A 16,654-nucleotide genomic window follows, 5' to 3' on the forward strand; every position below is an offset into this window, starting at 1 on the left:
AAGGTCTTGGCGGTTCTTAATGCTATTCTTTTTTTTTTTAATATATTTTATTGATTTTTTACAGAGAGGAAGAGAGATAGAGAGTTAGAAACATCGATGAGAGAGAATCATCGATCAGCTGCCCCTTGCACACCCCCTACTGGGGATGTGCCTGCAACCAAGGTACATGCCGTTGACCGAAATCAAACCTGGGACCTTTCAGTCCACAGGCCGACTCTATCCACTGAGCAAAAACGGTTTCGGCTCTTGGTGGTTCTTAATGCTATTCTTGCTAGATGTTAAAAAATGCACAGTATTTTGCAGCGGTAGCTGCAATGAGATGAGCTTGACCAGAACCACACCTACATAAGTTTAGGCAACTGCGAAGAAGAAATGAACAAGTAATCAACCAAACAGCGTATACAAACAATGGCTAAGCCTTCCTTTGGGAAGACAGAGCTTTAGGTGTGCGTTTCACTTGCTGCAAGAATAAACAAGAATAAAACTAATGGCAACCGTGCCTTGTTAACAAACCCCTTGAGTTTGGTAACATTTCTGTAAGGTAGCAATGAAACGCCAGGGTAGATTTTTACATATCATTTTTTATTTTTGTGTCTGTAGAGTGATAAATTGGCACTCCCTTTTTCAATTTGCAACACTGAATTATCTGTGTACATTTTACTTAAATGATCTATCCCTCCAAATAATTTTTTATTAAAGATTTATTAGCACAGAAGAAAGTTCAATAACTAAATGTGTTATAGGATGGCTATTTAAAAAAGATTTTAATCCGAGTGGATTAAAAAAATTGTGCTTTAGCTACATAATGGAATACTACACTGTTGTAAAAAAGGAACACCCACCATTCGCAACAGCATGGATGGACCTGGAGGGCATTATGTTAAGTGAAATAAGCCAGTCACATGATCTCACTCATTTGTGGAATATAGTGAACAACATAAACTGATGAAGAAAAATAGGTCCAGCCTTAGCTGGTTTGGCTCAGTGGATAGAGCACTGGCCTGCAGATGGAACGATCCCAGGTTCGATTTTGGTCAAGGGCACATGCCTGGTTGTGGGCTCGATCCCCAGTAGTGGGTGTGCAGGGAGCAGCTGATCAACAATTCTCTCTCATCATTGATGTTTCTATCTCTCTCTCCTTCTCCCTTCCTTTCTGAAATCAATACAAATATATTTTTTTAAAAAAATAGATCCAGAGGCAGAGAAGCATCAGACAGACTATCAAACCTCAGAGGGAAGGCAGGGGAGGGAGAAGGGGGTAGAGATCAACCAAAGGGCTTGCATGAATGCATATAAGATTATGGATGCAGACACTAGGGGGTGAGGGCATGTGCTGGGGTGGGAGGGGAATGGGGCACCTGGAGAGCACTGTGCTAAGTGAAATAAGCCAGTCTGAGAAAGATGAATATCACATGACCTCATTCATTTATGGAATACAATGAACAACATAAACTGATGGGGGAGGAAAGGAGACATATGTAATACCTTAATCCAGGGGTCTTCAAACTACGGCCCGCGGGCCACATGTGGCCCGCAGAGGAGTCTGATCCGGCCCGCCAGGTTTTTTGGGCAGTGAGCGCAGCCGAGGTGTTACAGTAGGAATTAGTAGTTCATATAGTCCGGCCCTCCAGCTCTCTGAGGGACCGTGATCTGGCCCCCACTTTAAAAAGTTTGAGGACCCCTGCCTTAATCAATAAAGAATTAAAAAAATAAGAGATTTTGTTCACATGTAGTTTTCATTTTTTTTTTATCCTTTTATGACCACTTCTTAAAAAACAAATTTAATCCAAAATTTAGGAATAAATACAATTACACATTACCTATATGTAATTATGATACGATATTCTTATTTGATTCAATTGGAAGGAAAAAAACCCACTCAGATCATGGACACAGATGCCGACAGTGACCATTTAGCTGATCCCGTTGCCCAAAGGCGCTGTGGGCTGTGGCGCCTCGGCCCACACAGTCAGCGACAGGTGGCAGCCGGCCCTCAGCCCTCGCGCACTGCGAGTCCCGAGCCACCAGATCTGATTCCTTTGGACAAAAACCCAGTTCTTGTGTGTCACGGTCCGGTTTCTAAACATGAGAAAATAATTTGTGTTCTTATAAGCACTGTTCGAGCCAAACAAAACACAGCCGAGGCCAGAGCTGGTGGGCAGGCCACCGCCAGTTTGTGAGCACTGACCTCGTCCTCAGTGTCCATTTCCTAGGCGTTCGAGTTATTGGTTCGTGTCTCCCATCTGAAGGGAACTCAGGGTATACATTTATAATACAGGAAAGTAGAAGACAAAGTAATAGAGAGAACTCTTCTTTTATTGAAACACACACACACACACACACACACACACACACACACACACACACACACACATGAAACAAAAAACAAAAACATGACATGAAAAGAACAGGCTTACATAATCATGCTACAAACAGCTCCTCCCATGTAAATATCTGGCTTGTGGTTTCTGACCGCTTAGAAGGGCAGCTGCATCGTACGGGGAAAAGCTAACCACAAGGCGCTTTCATGTCAGTCACGGCCCAGTGTCAAGCACGTGCACACATGGAGCGTGCTCACAGGCTCAGTGGGCTGCCCCACCATGATCATCCCCTGTTAGTTGTAGCATTGCGTGTCAGTTGCAATGGACCCCGCGGAGTCAGGATTCAAAGATCTGAGGACACCTTGAAAGATGTTTCTTTTTTTTCCCTTTTTTAAAATATATTATATTGATTTAATTTTTTTTTTTTTTTTTTTTTTTACAGAGAGGAATAGATAGTTAGAAACATCGATGAGAGAGAATCATTGATCAGCTGCCTCTTGCACTCCCCCTACTGAGGATGTGCCCGCAACCAAGGTACATGCCCTTGACTGGAATCCAACCTGGGACCTTTCAGTCCGCAGGCTGAGGCTTATCCACTGAGCCAAATCGGTTTCGGCAGATGTTTCTTTACAGAGAGAAAAGTTAGCCTACCATCCCTAATGGTAGGAATAAAAGGGAAGAAGTAATTCATCTTACTAAGAAAACTGCTATTGTCATTTATTGAAGACAAAAGATAATTCATAGGTTATTCAAATAATTTCAAATGAGGAAATGTACCCGGATTAAGAGCAATAATCCCTTCTTTTCTACTTTTTTTTTTTTTTTTCTTGACACACTGTAGTGATTAAACTTGAAGATGACTCCAAAAAAAAGAAAATGCTATCACTGGAAAGATTAACTCTGTATTATAAATTTAAATGTGCATTACTTCAATAATAGCAGTTTCTCTAGAAATACATTGCGGTGTTCTCAAATAATAAGGATGGATGGTAGAGACATGTCAAATACAGGTTTTAGGCTTTCGGAATGCTTTCAGCTGAGTGCATGAGTGGACAGAAATAAGGTGCGAACCTCAGAGTTTTATTCCACACACCAGACGCCTGGTGTACGAATTCATGCACCAGTGGGGCCCCTCAGCCTGGCCTGCAGGATCGGGCTGAAAATGGCTCTCCAACTTCCCCTGAGGGGTCCCGGATTGCAAGAAGGTGCAGACCAGGCCAGGGGACCCCACTGGTGGACAATCAGGGCCAGGGAGGGATGTGGGAGGTTGGCCAGGTAGAGAGGAAACATGGGAGGGCTCCAGGGATGTTTCTGGCCCGTCTTTCTCAGTCCAGATTGGCCTGACCCCAGCAGCAAGCTAACATACCAGTCAGAACATCTGCCCCCTGGTGGTCAGTGCATGTCATAGCAACCGGTCAACTGTCTGTCCCCTGGTGGTCAATGTACATCATAGCAAGCAGTTGAGCAGCCTTAGCATATCATTAGCATATTACCCTTTGATTGGTTGAATGGATGACCGGACACTTAGCATATTAGGCTTTTATTCTATAGGATGTTGCTTAGGCTGGTTTTGGGACCAGATGCTGAAGCAGACAGCCTAGCAAGTCACTGAGAAAAGGGGCATCTTATCTTTGCACATGTCCAACATGAAGACAAACGTCCATGCGGAGTGCCACTGTGACAGGCAGCTGTGAGGTTTGGAGCTCCAGCGAGTCCACGGGCTGGCACTAAGCACAGGTCTGTAGAACACGATGTCACTCACTCATTGGCCTGTTTATGCTTCCTTTCATTTGTTTCTAGTAAAAATCTTGGGAGACCAACATTTCTGCTTGAGAGAGGACTTCTCTGGAACTCCACGAGGCCTCGCCCGGGCGTCTGGCTATGCTATGCCCATCATCATTCTAATGGATCGCAGGCATGTTTCAGTGCAGAGCCTCCTAACAGCACAGCGGAAATACACGAAACAACATACATGCCACACCATGCCTTCCATTCTGAGCAAAAGCCAGCCATGTTGGGGGTAAATGAGAGACGGAAGAGACTTATCAGTCCTAGGTCTCCCTCTCCTCTCCAGTTTTAATCCAAATGAGTCACAAAGAGGGTGACTCCTTCTCTTAGAAAGTTGCCCCAGGGCCGAGGAGATGTAGCTGCTATTCATTTTTTATCATTCCATTCACTATCCCACCCTTTGATCTTGGATAATTCACCTCAAATTTAACCTACTTGCTACTCATTTCTATTCATCTGAGAGGTAATTAAGGAAAATAAGCGTATGTGGCTCGGATGGTACCTGGCCCAGAGGATGCACACTCAAGGTTAGTTTCTTACCTTTCACTAATTTCTAAAGGACTGCCCGCGCCGGCACCGGTTTGGCTCAGTGGATAGAGCATCGGCCTGCAGACTGAAAGGTCACGGGTTCGATTCCGGTCAAGGGCATGTACCTTGGTTGCGGGCACATCCCCAGTAGGGGGTGTGCAAGAGGCAGCTGATCGATGTTTCTCTCTCATCGATGATGTTTCTAACTCTCTATCCCTCTCTCTTCCTCTCTGTGAAAAATCAATAAAATATATTTTTTTAAAAAATAAATAAAATAAAGGACTGCCCGGGTTTAATTGGAGAAAGATGACATCGTCTCTGAACTCTTTTCTAATTACTTCAAAAAAAAAAAAAAAAAACACTTGGAGACACAACACTGGACAATGTCCCTCGTCTTCCATCGGTCCCACCCTCCTGCCCTGCGGCAGGCTCCCTTCGTGGCCCGCTCCCTGCCACCCCCGGTGAGTCTCATGCTCAGTAAGCTTCCCTGGATCTCCTTCACCCGTGTGGCTTCAGCTCTTTGGGGTGTGGGTAACGTGATGATTTTAAATCATCTCTCAACGCACAGATCACAGTCCCGGGGATGAACGGAAAAAGGAAAACGTCACACAAAGGACACCCTTTGTCGATGCACAAATAACCTGAACCAACCCCCAAGGGACAGTCTTACAAACCTCTGTGTATTCACGAGAGCCAATAGTCACAGGGCCCTTGCAGTGACATGTGTAGTAACCCTTATGCTTCATCAGGAACGGAGATCTTGGACACACACGTTCTTTTCTGTCCCAGCACCCTAGAACGGAGCAGCCTGTCCTCGTTGTATCTCCATTCCGATTCAAACCAATCTCCTAGAGCAGTGTTTCCCAAACTTTTGACATATGTGCACCCCTTCTATAATTTCCGTAATGCTGAGTACCCCTCGTACTCATGAGAACGTAGAATTAGGTGCAGCTAAGCACGGTGCAGTGCATATCCCCACCAAACTCCGGTGCAACGCGATCCCCAACCAGACTTTTCCCGTACCCCTGGGGGTACGCGTACCACACTTTGGGAAACACTGTCCTAGAGAGGGCCAACAGCAGGCGACCAGACACGCACAGTCACAGCAGCCTCCTGGCTCTCCCAGTCACAGGGGGCATGAGGAGACTTGCCAAAGGGGAAGGGCAAGGCCAGGACCGGCCGGGGCCGCTGAGCAGGTTGTGCAGAGCACAGACAGGGCACCGGAGGCGGCGCCACCCACATCTCAGAGTCTGTTGATTTGTATGTTCCCCGGGACAACTTTCTGACAGACGGCCCCAGAGCGTCCAGCTTTAATAAAATCAGTGCATCCCAATGTGCAGACAAAGTACCACGAGAAAGGCTGCCTTTGGCCAACTCACCGAAAGGCACTACGTGGCTGAGAGGGCCCACAGAGGGCGGGGAGGGAGCGGAGACCACGCCTGCTGAGTTTGGTCTAGGAGCCGGGAGAGGCCTGCTGAGGGAGAGGGTGTACCTGAGACAGGCAGTGAGGCAGGAGTTTACATTTTTAGAACAAGTTCTACAGCTATCCAACCTACTTCTTTTTGCTAGGTGTTTAGTAAATAGTTCTTCAGAAACTATTTTTTAAATATATATATATATATATATATATATATATATATATATATATATATATAGATCTCAAAGAGGAAGGGAGAGGGAGAGAGAGGGAGAAACATCAATGATGAGAGAGAATCATTGATGGGCAGCCTTCTGCTCGCCACCTCCTGCCCTCTTATTGGGAATCGAGCCAAAACCTGGGCATGTACCCGGACCGGGCATTGAACCGTGACCTCCTGGTTCATAGGTCAACACACAACCACTGAGCCCACCAGCCGGGCAGAAAACACGTTTTTAAATTGCAGTGAGACCTGAAAAACTCTGCCCTTCAGCCTCTCAGAAGTTAGTTAGCGAGTGAAGAAAGTGCTGTCAAGTGACCACTTGTCCTCTGACTAGCTCCTGGGTCCGGTTTCTAGAGGCGTTCTGTCTCGGTAGGTTACCTGGAAGTCCTAGAGCTCTCCAGCTTGCTTTGGGAGGGGACGTGTGGAGGAGTCCAAGCGTCATTACTGCTTAATGGCCCAAGGGAGGAGCCGGGGAGATCCGGCTGCTCAGCTCCCTGGAAGCTAACCACTGCGTGGGTGAGAACGGAAAGCTCTTCTCCAACTGGTCCGTCCACTTTAGAGCATGTAGCCACTGGCCTCCTGTGGGGGCCTGCAGGCAGCTCCGTCCTCGGGAACTGGGAGCTTCGTTTCCATGTGAGGAGGAGGAGGCACAGCGGAGACAGCCAGTGCTGACACTGAACTCACTGCACAGCTAGCTCTGTTCTCAGGGGCTACCAGCTCCTCCTGTGACCCTTCTGAGGCAAGCACTCTTCTGTTTTTTATTTTTAAATATATAGTTTATTGATTTTCCACAGAGAGGAAGAAAGAGGGATAGAGAGCTAGAAACATCAATGAGAGAGAAACATCGACCAGCTGCCTCCTGCACACCCCCCACTGGGGATGTGACCGCAACCAAGGTACATGCCCTTGACTGGAATGGAACCTGGGACCTTTCAGACCGCAGACCGACGCTCTATCCACTGAGCCAAGCCGGTTTTGGCTCTTCTTTTTTAAAAACAATTACGGTATCTTTTTGTTGAAAGGATTATAGATGTGACCCCCCACCCCCATTAACCTCCTCTACACAGCACCCCCCTCCCATGCCTTCACCACACTATTGTCTGCCCCCCGGATTATGTATAGAGACATATAAATTCTTTGGTTAATCTCTCCCCACCCACCCCCACCTTCCCTCTGAGATTCCACAGTGTGTTCCACGCTTCTAGTCTCTGGATCTATTTTGTTCATCAGATTCCACCTATGAGTGAGATCGTGTGATACCTGTCTTTCTCTGACTGGGGTGAGCACTCTTTTTACCCCCATTTTACAGATTAGAAATCGAGGCATAAATCAGATTAAACACCTTGCCCGAGGTCACAGAGCTTTCCGGGGGCAGGGCTGGGATTTGAACCTCAGTGTGCCCCGAGAGCTTGTGCTCCTGACCATTCCACCACCCTGGCTTATTGGGGAAGCACCCAGCCGAAGGTGAAAAAACTACCCATTGAGCTTTCTTAATTACGGAAACATAAACACAAGTCTAAAATTCAGACCTATTCTTCACGGACAAAGGCCTTTAGTGAGAAAAGTAGGGAAAAAGCACAAGGTGACAGAAGGATATGAGAGCTCCGACTCTCTCTCCCAAAAAGCAGGACCCAGGCCTGGCCACTCCGATCTGCCCATCTGCCGACACACCAGGACTATTTCCCTGCATCCGACCCCACTGCCTGCTCTGGCGAGTGGCCTATCCCGGCCGAGTCCCGATGCTGGGACTCGATGAGCACTGCCTTCAGAATTCCCTGAGGGTCCTCAACAGAACTGTTGCTTGTAGAGATGCTTTGCAGAAAAGCATCTTGAGACTGACAGGTGTGGGGGACCTGGCCCACTGCCCCTGCCTTTGAAAGACTGACCCTGCGCCTGGACGGTCCCAGGCCCCGGAACCCCACACGGACCACACCTGTGAAAGCTGTCTCAGGGTGAACACGTCAGTGGGGACCAGCAGGACACAGACAGAGGGCCAGAAAGCACAGGAATGAGGATGGTTTGAGGCGGGAACGTGGAGAGAGTGCGAATGGAAATATTTGTAACGCTGACCATAGTGCTTCTTCCATACTGGCCCTAATTAAAAAATAAATAAATAAAATAGCCTGCTCTATTGCAGGGTACAAAGGGAGCAGGAGCTCTGAAGACAAGACAGAGCTGCAGGTCCGACACATGGGCACCCATGTGCGGTGAGGCTGCACGTGGGGCTAAGGAGCACCGAGGGCTGGGAAGAGCGGACGAGCAGGAAGAAGAGGGTAGAAGGTACCTTCACTTGGGACTTAAGAGCTAAATTCTCTACAGTGTTCTAGATTTTAATTTCTTTTTTAAAATGTATAAAGCAGCAGAAGAAAAAGAGGCCAGACAGAATATGCAACCTCCGTGCAACATTGCGACAGACATGATCATGTTTTCTTAATTCTAAGGGAGATGTGATTTCTCTGTTGAGGCTCATAAGGAATAATAAGAGAAAAAGTTCTAGCAAAGGAGTGTGGACACTCTGCTGTTTTATCTGTAAGCGCAGCCATAAGATACATCTGCGTGAAAAATACCTCCCCCTTCGCTTCAAAGTCTCTCGAGTCTCCATAATCTTTATCAAGCAAGAAGCTCAGGATGGTAGGAGGTTGTTCTGGGGGAAATTCTCCATCACCAGTAGACCCTATCCCTCCCACAACACTTCATCATAACCTAAATTGAGCTCAGGAGTGCTGTGGGGATATTACTTCTGAGAATATATTATTATCATTTTTTAAAATATGTTTTATTGATTCAGAGAGGAAAAGAGAGAAAGATAGAAATATCAATGATGAGAGAGAATCATTGATTGGCTGCTTCCTGTACACCCCCTACTGGCGATTGAGCCCACAACCCAGGCATATGCCCTTGGCCGGAATCAAACCTGGGATCCTTCAGTCCACAGGCCAATGCTCTATCCACTGAGCCAAACCAGCCAGGGCAATGAGAATATATTATTATTTGCAAAGATTGTAAAGTAGGAAATGATTTGTGTTTGTGGCCATCGTTTACTTCTTTGAATCGTTTTAAATGGGCAGACAGGGAAATTGCTAAAAATGCTCTACATGTGAACCATTAATTGGGGCTGAGATCGCACATGCACAGTGATGAGAAGCAGTGAGCAAAGCCCATCAGTCAAGGCAGTGGACTCAGAGTTTGTGGTGGGCAGGCTGGCCCCACAGGGACTTGGCGGGACAGGGCAATGAGGGAAAGGAGCTTCCTGTGGTTAATGAGAGCCTCGGGCAAGGCATGCCGCAATGAGCAGTTTCACTGAACATCTGCCCTGAGGGCCCTACACTTTTGGCAACTTCTGAATTTCAGCCTCAGGTCCCAGGAGGCCTGGCTATATTTCATTCCTGGGAAGTCCCGAGTCTATACAATAAATCCAGCTATATCCCTCCTTCTTTCAGCTGGTTAGAGTAGCGCTTGTTCTCTCTCTCTCTCTTCTCTCTCTCTCTCTCTCTCTCTCTCTCTCTCTCTCTCTCTCTCTCTCTCTGTTCCCAGAAAAATTATTTCCCAGAACTGGGTATCTGGTGATCAATGGAGAATTTCAGTACAATCTGGTGCCCTCGGCCCTGCCCCGGTAACTGATATGCCTGGGCACTTTTTTCCCTTTAGCTATTTCATGGAAATTGAGGACAAAGCAGAAAAAGAAACAAAACTAAAGCAGTCATTAAGAAAAATAATATAACATTTTCAGAACAATTGGGGAATTGGGCCTGAAGTCCCACGTGGACAATGTAACTACATCTTTTATGTTATTTCTCAGATTTTGAAAATAAAATCTAGGACATCCATGTATATGGCATGTATACTAAACAGAAGATAAGATATACCCATGTTGCTCCCTTTATCAGGATGTCAAAAAGGGTAAAGAATTACATAAATTGTGAGCTTATTCAGAATAATAACAGCATGGCGATTTTAACTGAACAATTTCTAGATATTAGCAAAAAGTGGTCTTTGCTAAATGTTCTACTATCATGTATCATAAATGTATTTAAATATTTTAAATGATTAAGAGGGGGAAACTACTTGCTAAACCAAATGAAATTCTCTATGAATACACATTATTTCAGTTTAAACGATGCATTCTTTAAGACGATTTTATACTTCTTAGGAGAAATACTAAAACTGGGATATGTTTGCACATGTTATGCTTGATCTAGTTGTTTCCAGACAATAACCATCAACTTGTTTCTATTTCAATGGTTTCCAAATCCACAGAAATTTAGAAACATGCCGTTTCCATAGCAGCAAATAGAGAGTAAAAATAAAAAGACCTTATTGATTGAACAAAGGTTTAGAGAATTTGTCCTCCTTTTCAGCAGGGATTTTTGCTCCATGTTTAGTCTTTTAGCAACATCTCACATTCTCTTTCCTGAAAGCATTTAGTAAATCATATACATTTTAAACGTAACAAATATTTAATTCTTAATGTCAAAGGGATGCGAACCTGTGGAGTCGAGATCAGGCACCAGAGTCTAAGTACATTCCATGTCAGCTTACCAAATAAATAAAATATAAATTGGATTACAGAAGCTTTGCGATGAGATTCATTAAGAAGTAACAAGCAGCCGAGACCGGTTTGGCTCAATGGATAGAGCGTCGGCTTGGGGACTGAAAGGTCCTGGGTTCGATTCCGGTCAAGGGCATGTACCTTGGTTGCGGGCATATCCCCAGTAGGGGGTGTGCAAGAGGCAGCTGATCGATGACTCTCTCTCATCGATGTTTCTAACTCTCTCTCTCTCTCCCTTCCTCTCTGTACAAAATCAATAAAATATATTTAAAAAAAAAAAAAAAAAGTAACAAGCACAGCCTAGCCGTTGCTGTTACTGGGAATTTATTAAGACGCAGGCTGGGAATGGGGCTTTTATACACAGTGGTCATGCTACCAGAGGCAAGTTTACTCACGGTTCATGTGGCAGCATGGCAGCGGATAACTGAAATGAGTCATATACTGCTTAACATGCTAAGAGGACAGGAAATAGACCTTCTTCCTTCCTGTGTGTGAGGCTGTGTGTTTTCCATCAACTGTCTGATCTCTTAACATTTCCATTTGTCAACACATAGGAAATGGGCTCACCTGTAACAGACATGCAGCCTAGCGGAGCGACGAGAGTGACGGGGGCCAAGCCGTAGGCCGCGAAGTTGCCTGCCTCTCCCAGGGCCATGAGGAGCGCCCCGCCCCACCACAGCGCGCTCCTGAAGGACGGCCTGGCGTGCTCCTGGTGCGCCGACTGAAGATGAGAGTATTTCTAGACGTAAATCAGAATGCAAAGAAGAAGATAGTTAGAGCTTTGTTTGAAAAGTGTTGGCCTTATGAATTTGCACCGTGGCCCTAACATTTATTTGCCAGGATCCCTGTGTAGAGCAATGATTACGTTCGTGTGTTTGTGTCAAAATAGTCGCAGCAGAAGTGATTCAACACTGATGTAGCATTTTATAGTTCAAAGGGTCTTCTCACACATGAATATTGCTTCATTCTCATAACAACTCTGTAAAATAAGCATCAGTACTATCAAAAGTTGAGGTGTGCGTGAAGTGGCTTTTTGGTCCACCATCAAAACACTTATTTTATTATTTTTTTTGTTCTCATTAAACTTCATTTTACTGCGTCTCAAAATTCTGTGATGGATTTTTGGTCAAGCTTTTTTTCCCATTAAAAAAAAATACTGATTTTTAAAAACTAATCATTTAAGAATTGCCACACACACACACACACAAAAAAGAATCCAAATGGCCCACAACACGTTCTCCTTTCCTTCTGAAGGCTTTATGAGGCATGAATCGTTCACCAGTCTTTGCCTGTTAAACCCGAATGGCCAATGGAGACAAACAGTCCTGAGACTGTCTCCCACCACCGATGAAGAAGGGGGTGGCAGGTATGGGGATGCCATGCATTTAGCTTCTGAGCTCTGCCAGCTCCAGCTGCCTTCTTGCCCACTGCTTTGGTGACACCCACAGCAACTGTCTGTCTCATGTCACGAACGGCGAAACGGCCCACAGGAGGAGAGTAAGAAAAGCTCTCCACACACAAGGGCTTGCCAGGAGCCATACTGACAATGGCAGCGTCAAGATCTCTGGGCCCTCTTCCAGCTTTCCCCCAGAATGACAATCCATCTTCTCCTTCAGCTCAGCAAATTGTACAAGCAATGTGAGCTGTGTGGTCATCAGCACCAGTGCCTCGTCAGCCTTGATCTGACCTGGATGGTTCAGGATAATCACCTGAGCTGTGAAGCCAGTTGCTTCCACAGGTGGGTCATCTCTGTTGCCACCAGCCACACTGCCATCCTCGACAGACACGTTCTTGACATTGAAGCCCTCCCTGCCTTCAGGGAGAGTTCCATCCAAAGCTTCATGGTGCATCTACACAGACTTGGCTTCAGTTGTAACACTGCCTGGAGCACAGGTGGCCATGATGCTGGATCTGAGGACACCAGTCTCTACTGGGCCCACGGGGACAGTACCAACACCACCAATTTTGTAGACATCCTGGAAGGACAGACTCCAGGGCTTGTCAGTTGGACCAGTTGGTGGCAGGATCCAAGCCAGAGCTTCAAGCAGCGTGGTTCCACTGGCATTGCCAGCTTTACCAGTGATCTTCCATCCCTTGAATCAAGGCATGTTATGTTAGCACTTGGCTCCAGCACGTTGTCACCATTCCAACCAGAAATTGGCACACATGCTACTGTGTCAGGTTTGTAGCCAATTTTCCTAATGTAGGTGCTGACTTCTTTAATAATTTTCTCCTATTTCTTCTGGCTACAGGGCCACTTAGTGGAACCCATTTTGTTAAACATCAACAACCAGTTGGTTCACACCAGGCAGAGTATGCTCAGAGGTCTGCCCATTCTTGGAGATGCCTGCTTCAAATTCACCTACACCAGGGGCAAAAGTCAGGACAGGACAGTCAGCCTGAGATGTGCCTGTAATCATGCTTTTTATGAAGACTCTGTGTCCTGGGGCATCAGTAATGATCCCATAATACTGATTGTTCTCAAATTTCCACAGGGAGCTACCAGTAGCGATACCACGTTCATGTTTCAGCTCTCAGCTTCTCCAGGATCCAGGCATACTTGACGGAGCCCTTCCCCATCTCAACAGCCTCCTTCTCAGATTGTGGATGGTTCTTCTGTCAGTCCCATCACACGTGAGCAGATGGCCAGTACTGGTATCTACATTCCAGCCGGAATCTACATGTCCCATGACCATGATGTTGATGAGCCTTTTCCTTTCCCATTTTGGTTTTGATTTAGTGGTGGCTTTCACGACACCTGTGTTCTGGTGGTAAATCCTTTGCTCCAGAACACTTATTTCAGAATATCGAAAAATCCAGATGCCAAAATAAACATAATAGAAGTTAATAAATTACTAAAGAGAAACCTTTTGAAAAGAGATTCAATTTATAAGTCAAAGTAGCAGTCACAATGAACACGCCATGGCAGATGCTTCGGTAGCAGGGGTTACGTTGGGGGAGTCTTACTTATATCTGGCTTGAGTATTTCTCTGTACTTTAAACATATAAATTCCTGAAAAACAGGCCATTGAAGAAAGCTCCATTTCCTTATCGATTTTATGAAAACTGAACTTTTTTTATTGCAAAGTATGTACAATTCTAGATTACTTTAAAAAAAATGTAAAGACAATAATTAAAAGTACTAGAAGAAAACACAGAGCATTAAAGAAAATCTTAGCTTATGCCAAGGCTATGAATATCTTTCTAAGTGTGGTACAAATTCATAAGCCACCTACACACCTTGCCTAGGGTATACAATACTATCAAGAGGACCACAAAAGCATTTATTTCTTTTAAAATCAGAAGAAAACATGACTGTAATCCAGTTGGATTAAATTTCTCTTTATATTGGTGAGTTCATAAAACTCACCATGTCATAAAACATAATTTTAATATTTTTAATGGAGGAAGAGCCCATGGCCCATTAAAGTCATGTGCTAGAAAAAATTCAGAATTAGGAAAACAAGCTCTTCTTACCTGAATATTCAGGGAAATGCTAATGACCAAGTTTCCTAAAACAGCCAGCAAAACTCCATAAAGGTGAAACTGAAAAAGAAAATGTTATATTTAAATGGTGCACTAAATAGCATTTGCAAGATATTTACTAAACAAACAAACAGCAAAAAAAAAAAAAATAGGTTGATACATTTATTCCTTTGTTCATTCAGCAAATATTTACTTGGCATCCATTTGGGAGCATTGTTTGAAACATGAATAATGACTTTATTAGGATTAGTAGCCCATCTTTACTTTCTCAGACTCTCAGTAGCCAACATCCCTTAGTCCTTCTGTTATATTGTCATGAGTATCATTAGGATCTATAAATAGATGGCAGATTCTCTGAGGAAAGAGAACCATGTCTCAGGCTTCTATTGGGTCTTTGATATCATCTACTATACAAAATCAGGGGATTGAACAAAACTTGCTTGGACATATGTACAGTGGTTTAAAACAAGAACTATATAAGTTAAAAATTATTTCTTTTGCATTGCCCAAGATATTTACTATAGATAGTGCATCTATTACGTGATGACTTCAAAAGATACATTAGCAGCTCCAATCTAAATACAAAGGTATAATATCTTCTAGCATTATAAATTGCTATGATTTAAGGAATTTCCCCCCTCGCTTCAACTTCCAAGGAGTTGTTTGAATTTCAAATGAACATTACAACCATAAGGAACCTTTTTCAGAATGCAAAATGTCTTTGAAGTGTTAGAAGTTTATAGAAGCTGAAGTGAAACTCAGTATTTTGAAAAAAATGAAGCAAAAAAAGTTAAAAACCCATTTAATAGTTGATATATAATATCCATAGTCTTTGATCAGTTAAGAATTTTCTCTTCCTAATATAGGCAGTTGGCAATCATTTTGATCACTATTCCTCATGGGGAACAATTGTATCATAATACAATGTGCTATTTCCATGTTTTTGATTTCCATTTAAATGCATTTGGCAGCAATCAGGAAAATAAAGATTCAGATGAAGTTTGGGATTGAATGAAAATCTCCCATAGTTATAAAAGTAAAATGATAAATAGAAATAACATTCCTTAAATCATTCACTGCATAGTGTAAATGCCACCAGGGCAAGTATTTAGAAATTGGTAGCAGCATTTGGCAATGATTTCTTGGATATGACACCAAAAGCACGGCAACAAAAGAAAAAAAACAGATAAATTGGACTTCGTCAAGATTAAAATCTTTTATGCCTCAAAGGACACTCTTAACAGAGTAAAGAGACAACCGACATGTGAGAAAATATTTACAACTCATATATCTGATAAAGATTGATATCTAGAATATATAAAGAACTCCTATAAGTCAACAACAAAATAAACAATTCAATTTAAAAATGGGCGAAGGACTTGAGTAGCTATTGTTTCTAAGACAATATAAAAATGGCCCATAGGCACATGAAAAGATGCTTAATAATCCTAATCATTAGGGAAATGCCAATTAAAACCACAATGAGCTATCACTTCACACCCATTAGGATATCTAAAAAAAGAAGAAGAAGGAGGAGGAGGAGGAGGAAGAGGAGGAGGAGGAGGAGGAGGAGGAGGAGGAGGAGGAGGAGGAGGAGAAGAAGAAGAGAAAATAACAAGTGTTGGGAAGGGTGTGGGGAAATTGGAACCCTGTACTTTGCTGCTGGGGATGTAAAATGGTACAGCTGCTGACCTCACACCATGGACAAAAAATAACTCAAAAGACCTAAACGTACGGGCCCAAACTACAAAAAAACTCAGGAGAAAACATAGGAGTAAATCTTCATGACTTTGGACTTGGCCATGTTTTATTCTTACTGATAAAACATCAGAAATATAAGCAACAAATGAGAAAATATTTGGACCTCATCAATATTAAAAACTATTTTATTTCAAAAAACACTATCAAGAAAGTGAAAAAACACATCATAAAATAGTAGAAAATATTTGTAAATCGTATATCTAATAAAGGACTTGTATCTAGAACAAAGAACTCTTACAACTCAATATTAAAAAGATAACCCAAATAAAAGTGAGCAAAGGATCTGAATAAACATTTCTATAAAGACAAATGTCTTATAAGCACATGAAAAGATGTTCAAGATCGTCAGCTATCAGAGAATGCAAACAAAACCATAGTGATATACCAGCTTGACACCAAGTAAGATGGCTAACACAAAAAGCCAGATAATAACTAGTGTTAGCAAGAATGTAGATAAATCAGAACCTCATAACATTTTATGCTGATGGAGACATAAAATGTAAAAACACTTTGGAAACACTCTGGCAGTTCCTCAAAAAGTTAAGCATGGCAATCCCATTTTATTTATTTATTTTTTTAAT

General features: G+C 43.5%; 1 protein-coding gene and 1 pseudogene across 4 annotated transcripts in view; both read right to left on the minus strand.

The window, feature by feature from the left end:
* NIPAL2 (NIPA like domain containing 2) overlaps positions 1-16,654 on the minus strand; it is a 65,050-nt gene that overhangs the window by 31,853 nt on the left and 16,543 nt on the right. For all 3 annotated transcript variants that reach the window (XM_084864590.1, XM_084864589.1, XM_084864591.1), the window contains exons 2-3: positions 14,304-14,372; positions 11,394-11,565 (exon numbers count right to left, since the gene is read on the minus strand). In XM_084864590.1, coding sequence (XP_084720716.1) covers positions 11,394-11,565; positions 14,304-14,372 — 241 coding nt within the window. The remainder of the gene's footprint in view (positions 1-11,393; positions 11,566-14,303; positions 14,373-16,654) is intronic.
* LOC311611782 (elongation factor 1-alpha 1-like) lies at positions 12,102-13,550 on the minus strand (annotated as a pseudogene). The gene has a single exon. The product of its transcript is annotated as an elongation factor 1-alpha 1-like (transcript).

This window comes from Pipistrellus hanaki (assembly GCF_964339955.1).
Source record: "Pipistrellus hanaki genome assembly, chromosome: 17".
NCBI classification, from domain to species: Eukaryota; Metazoa; Chordata; class Mammalia; order Chiroptera; family Vespertilionidae; genus Pipistrellus; species Pipistrellus hanaki.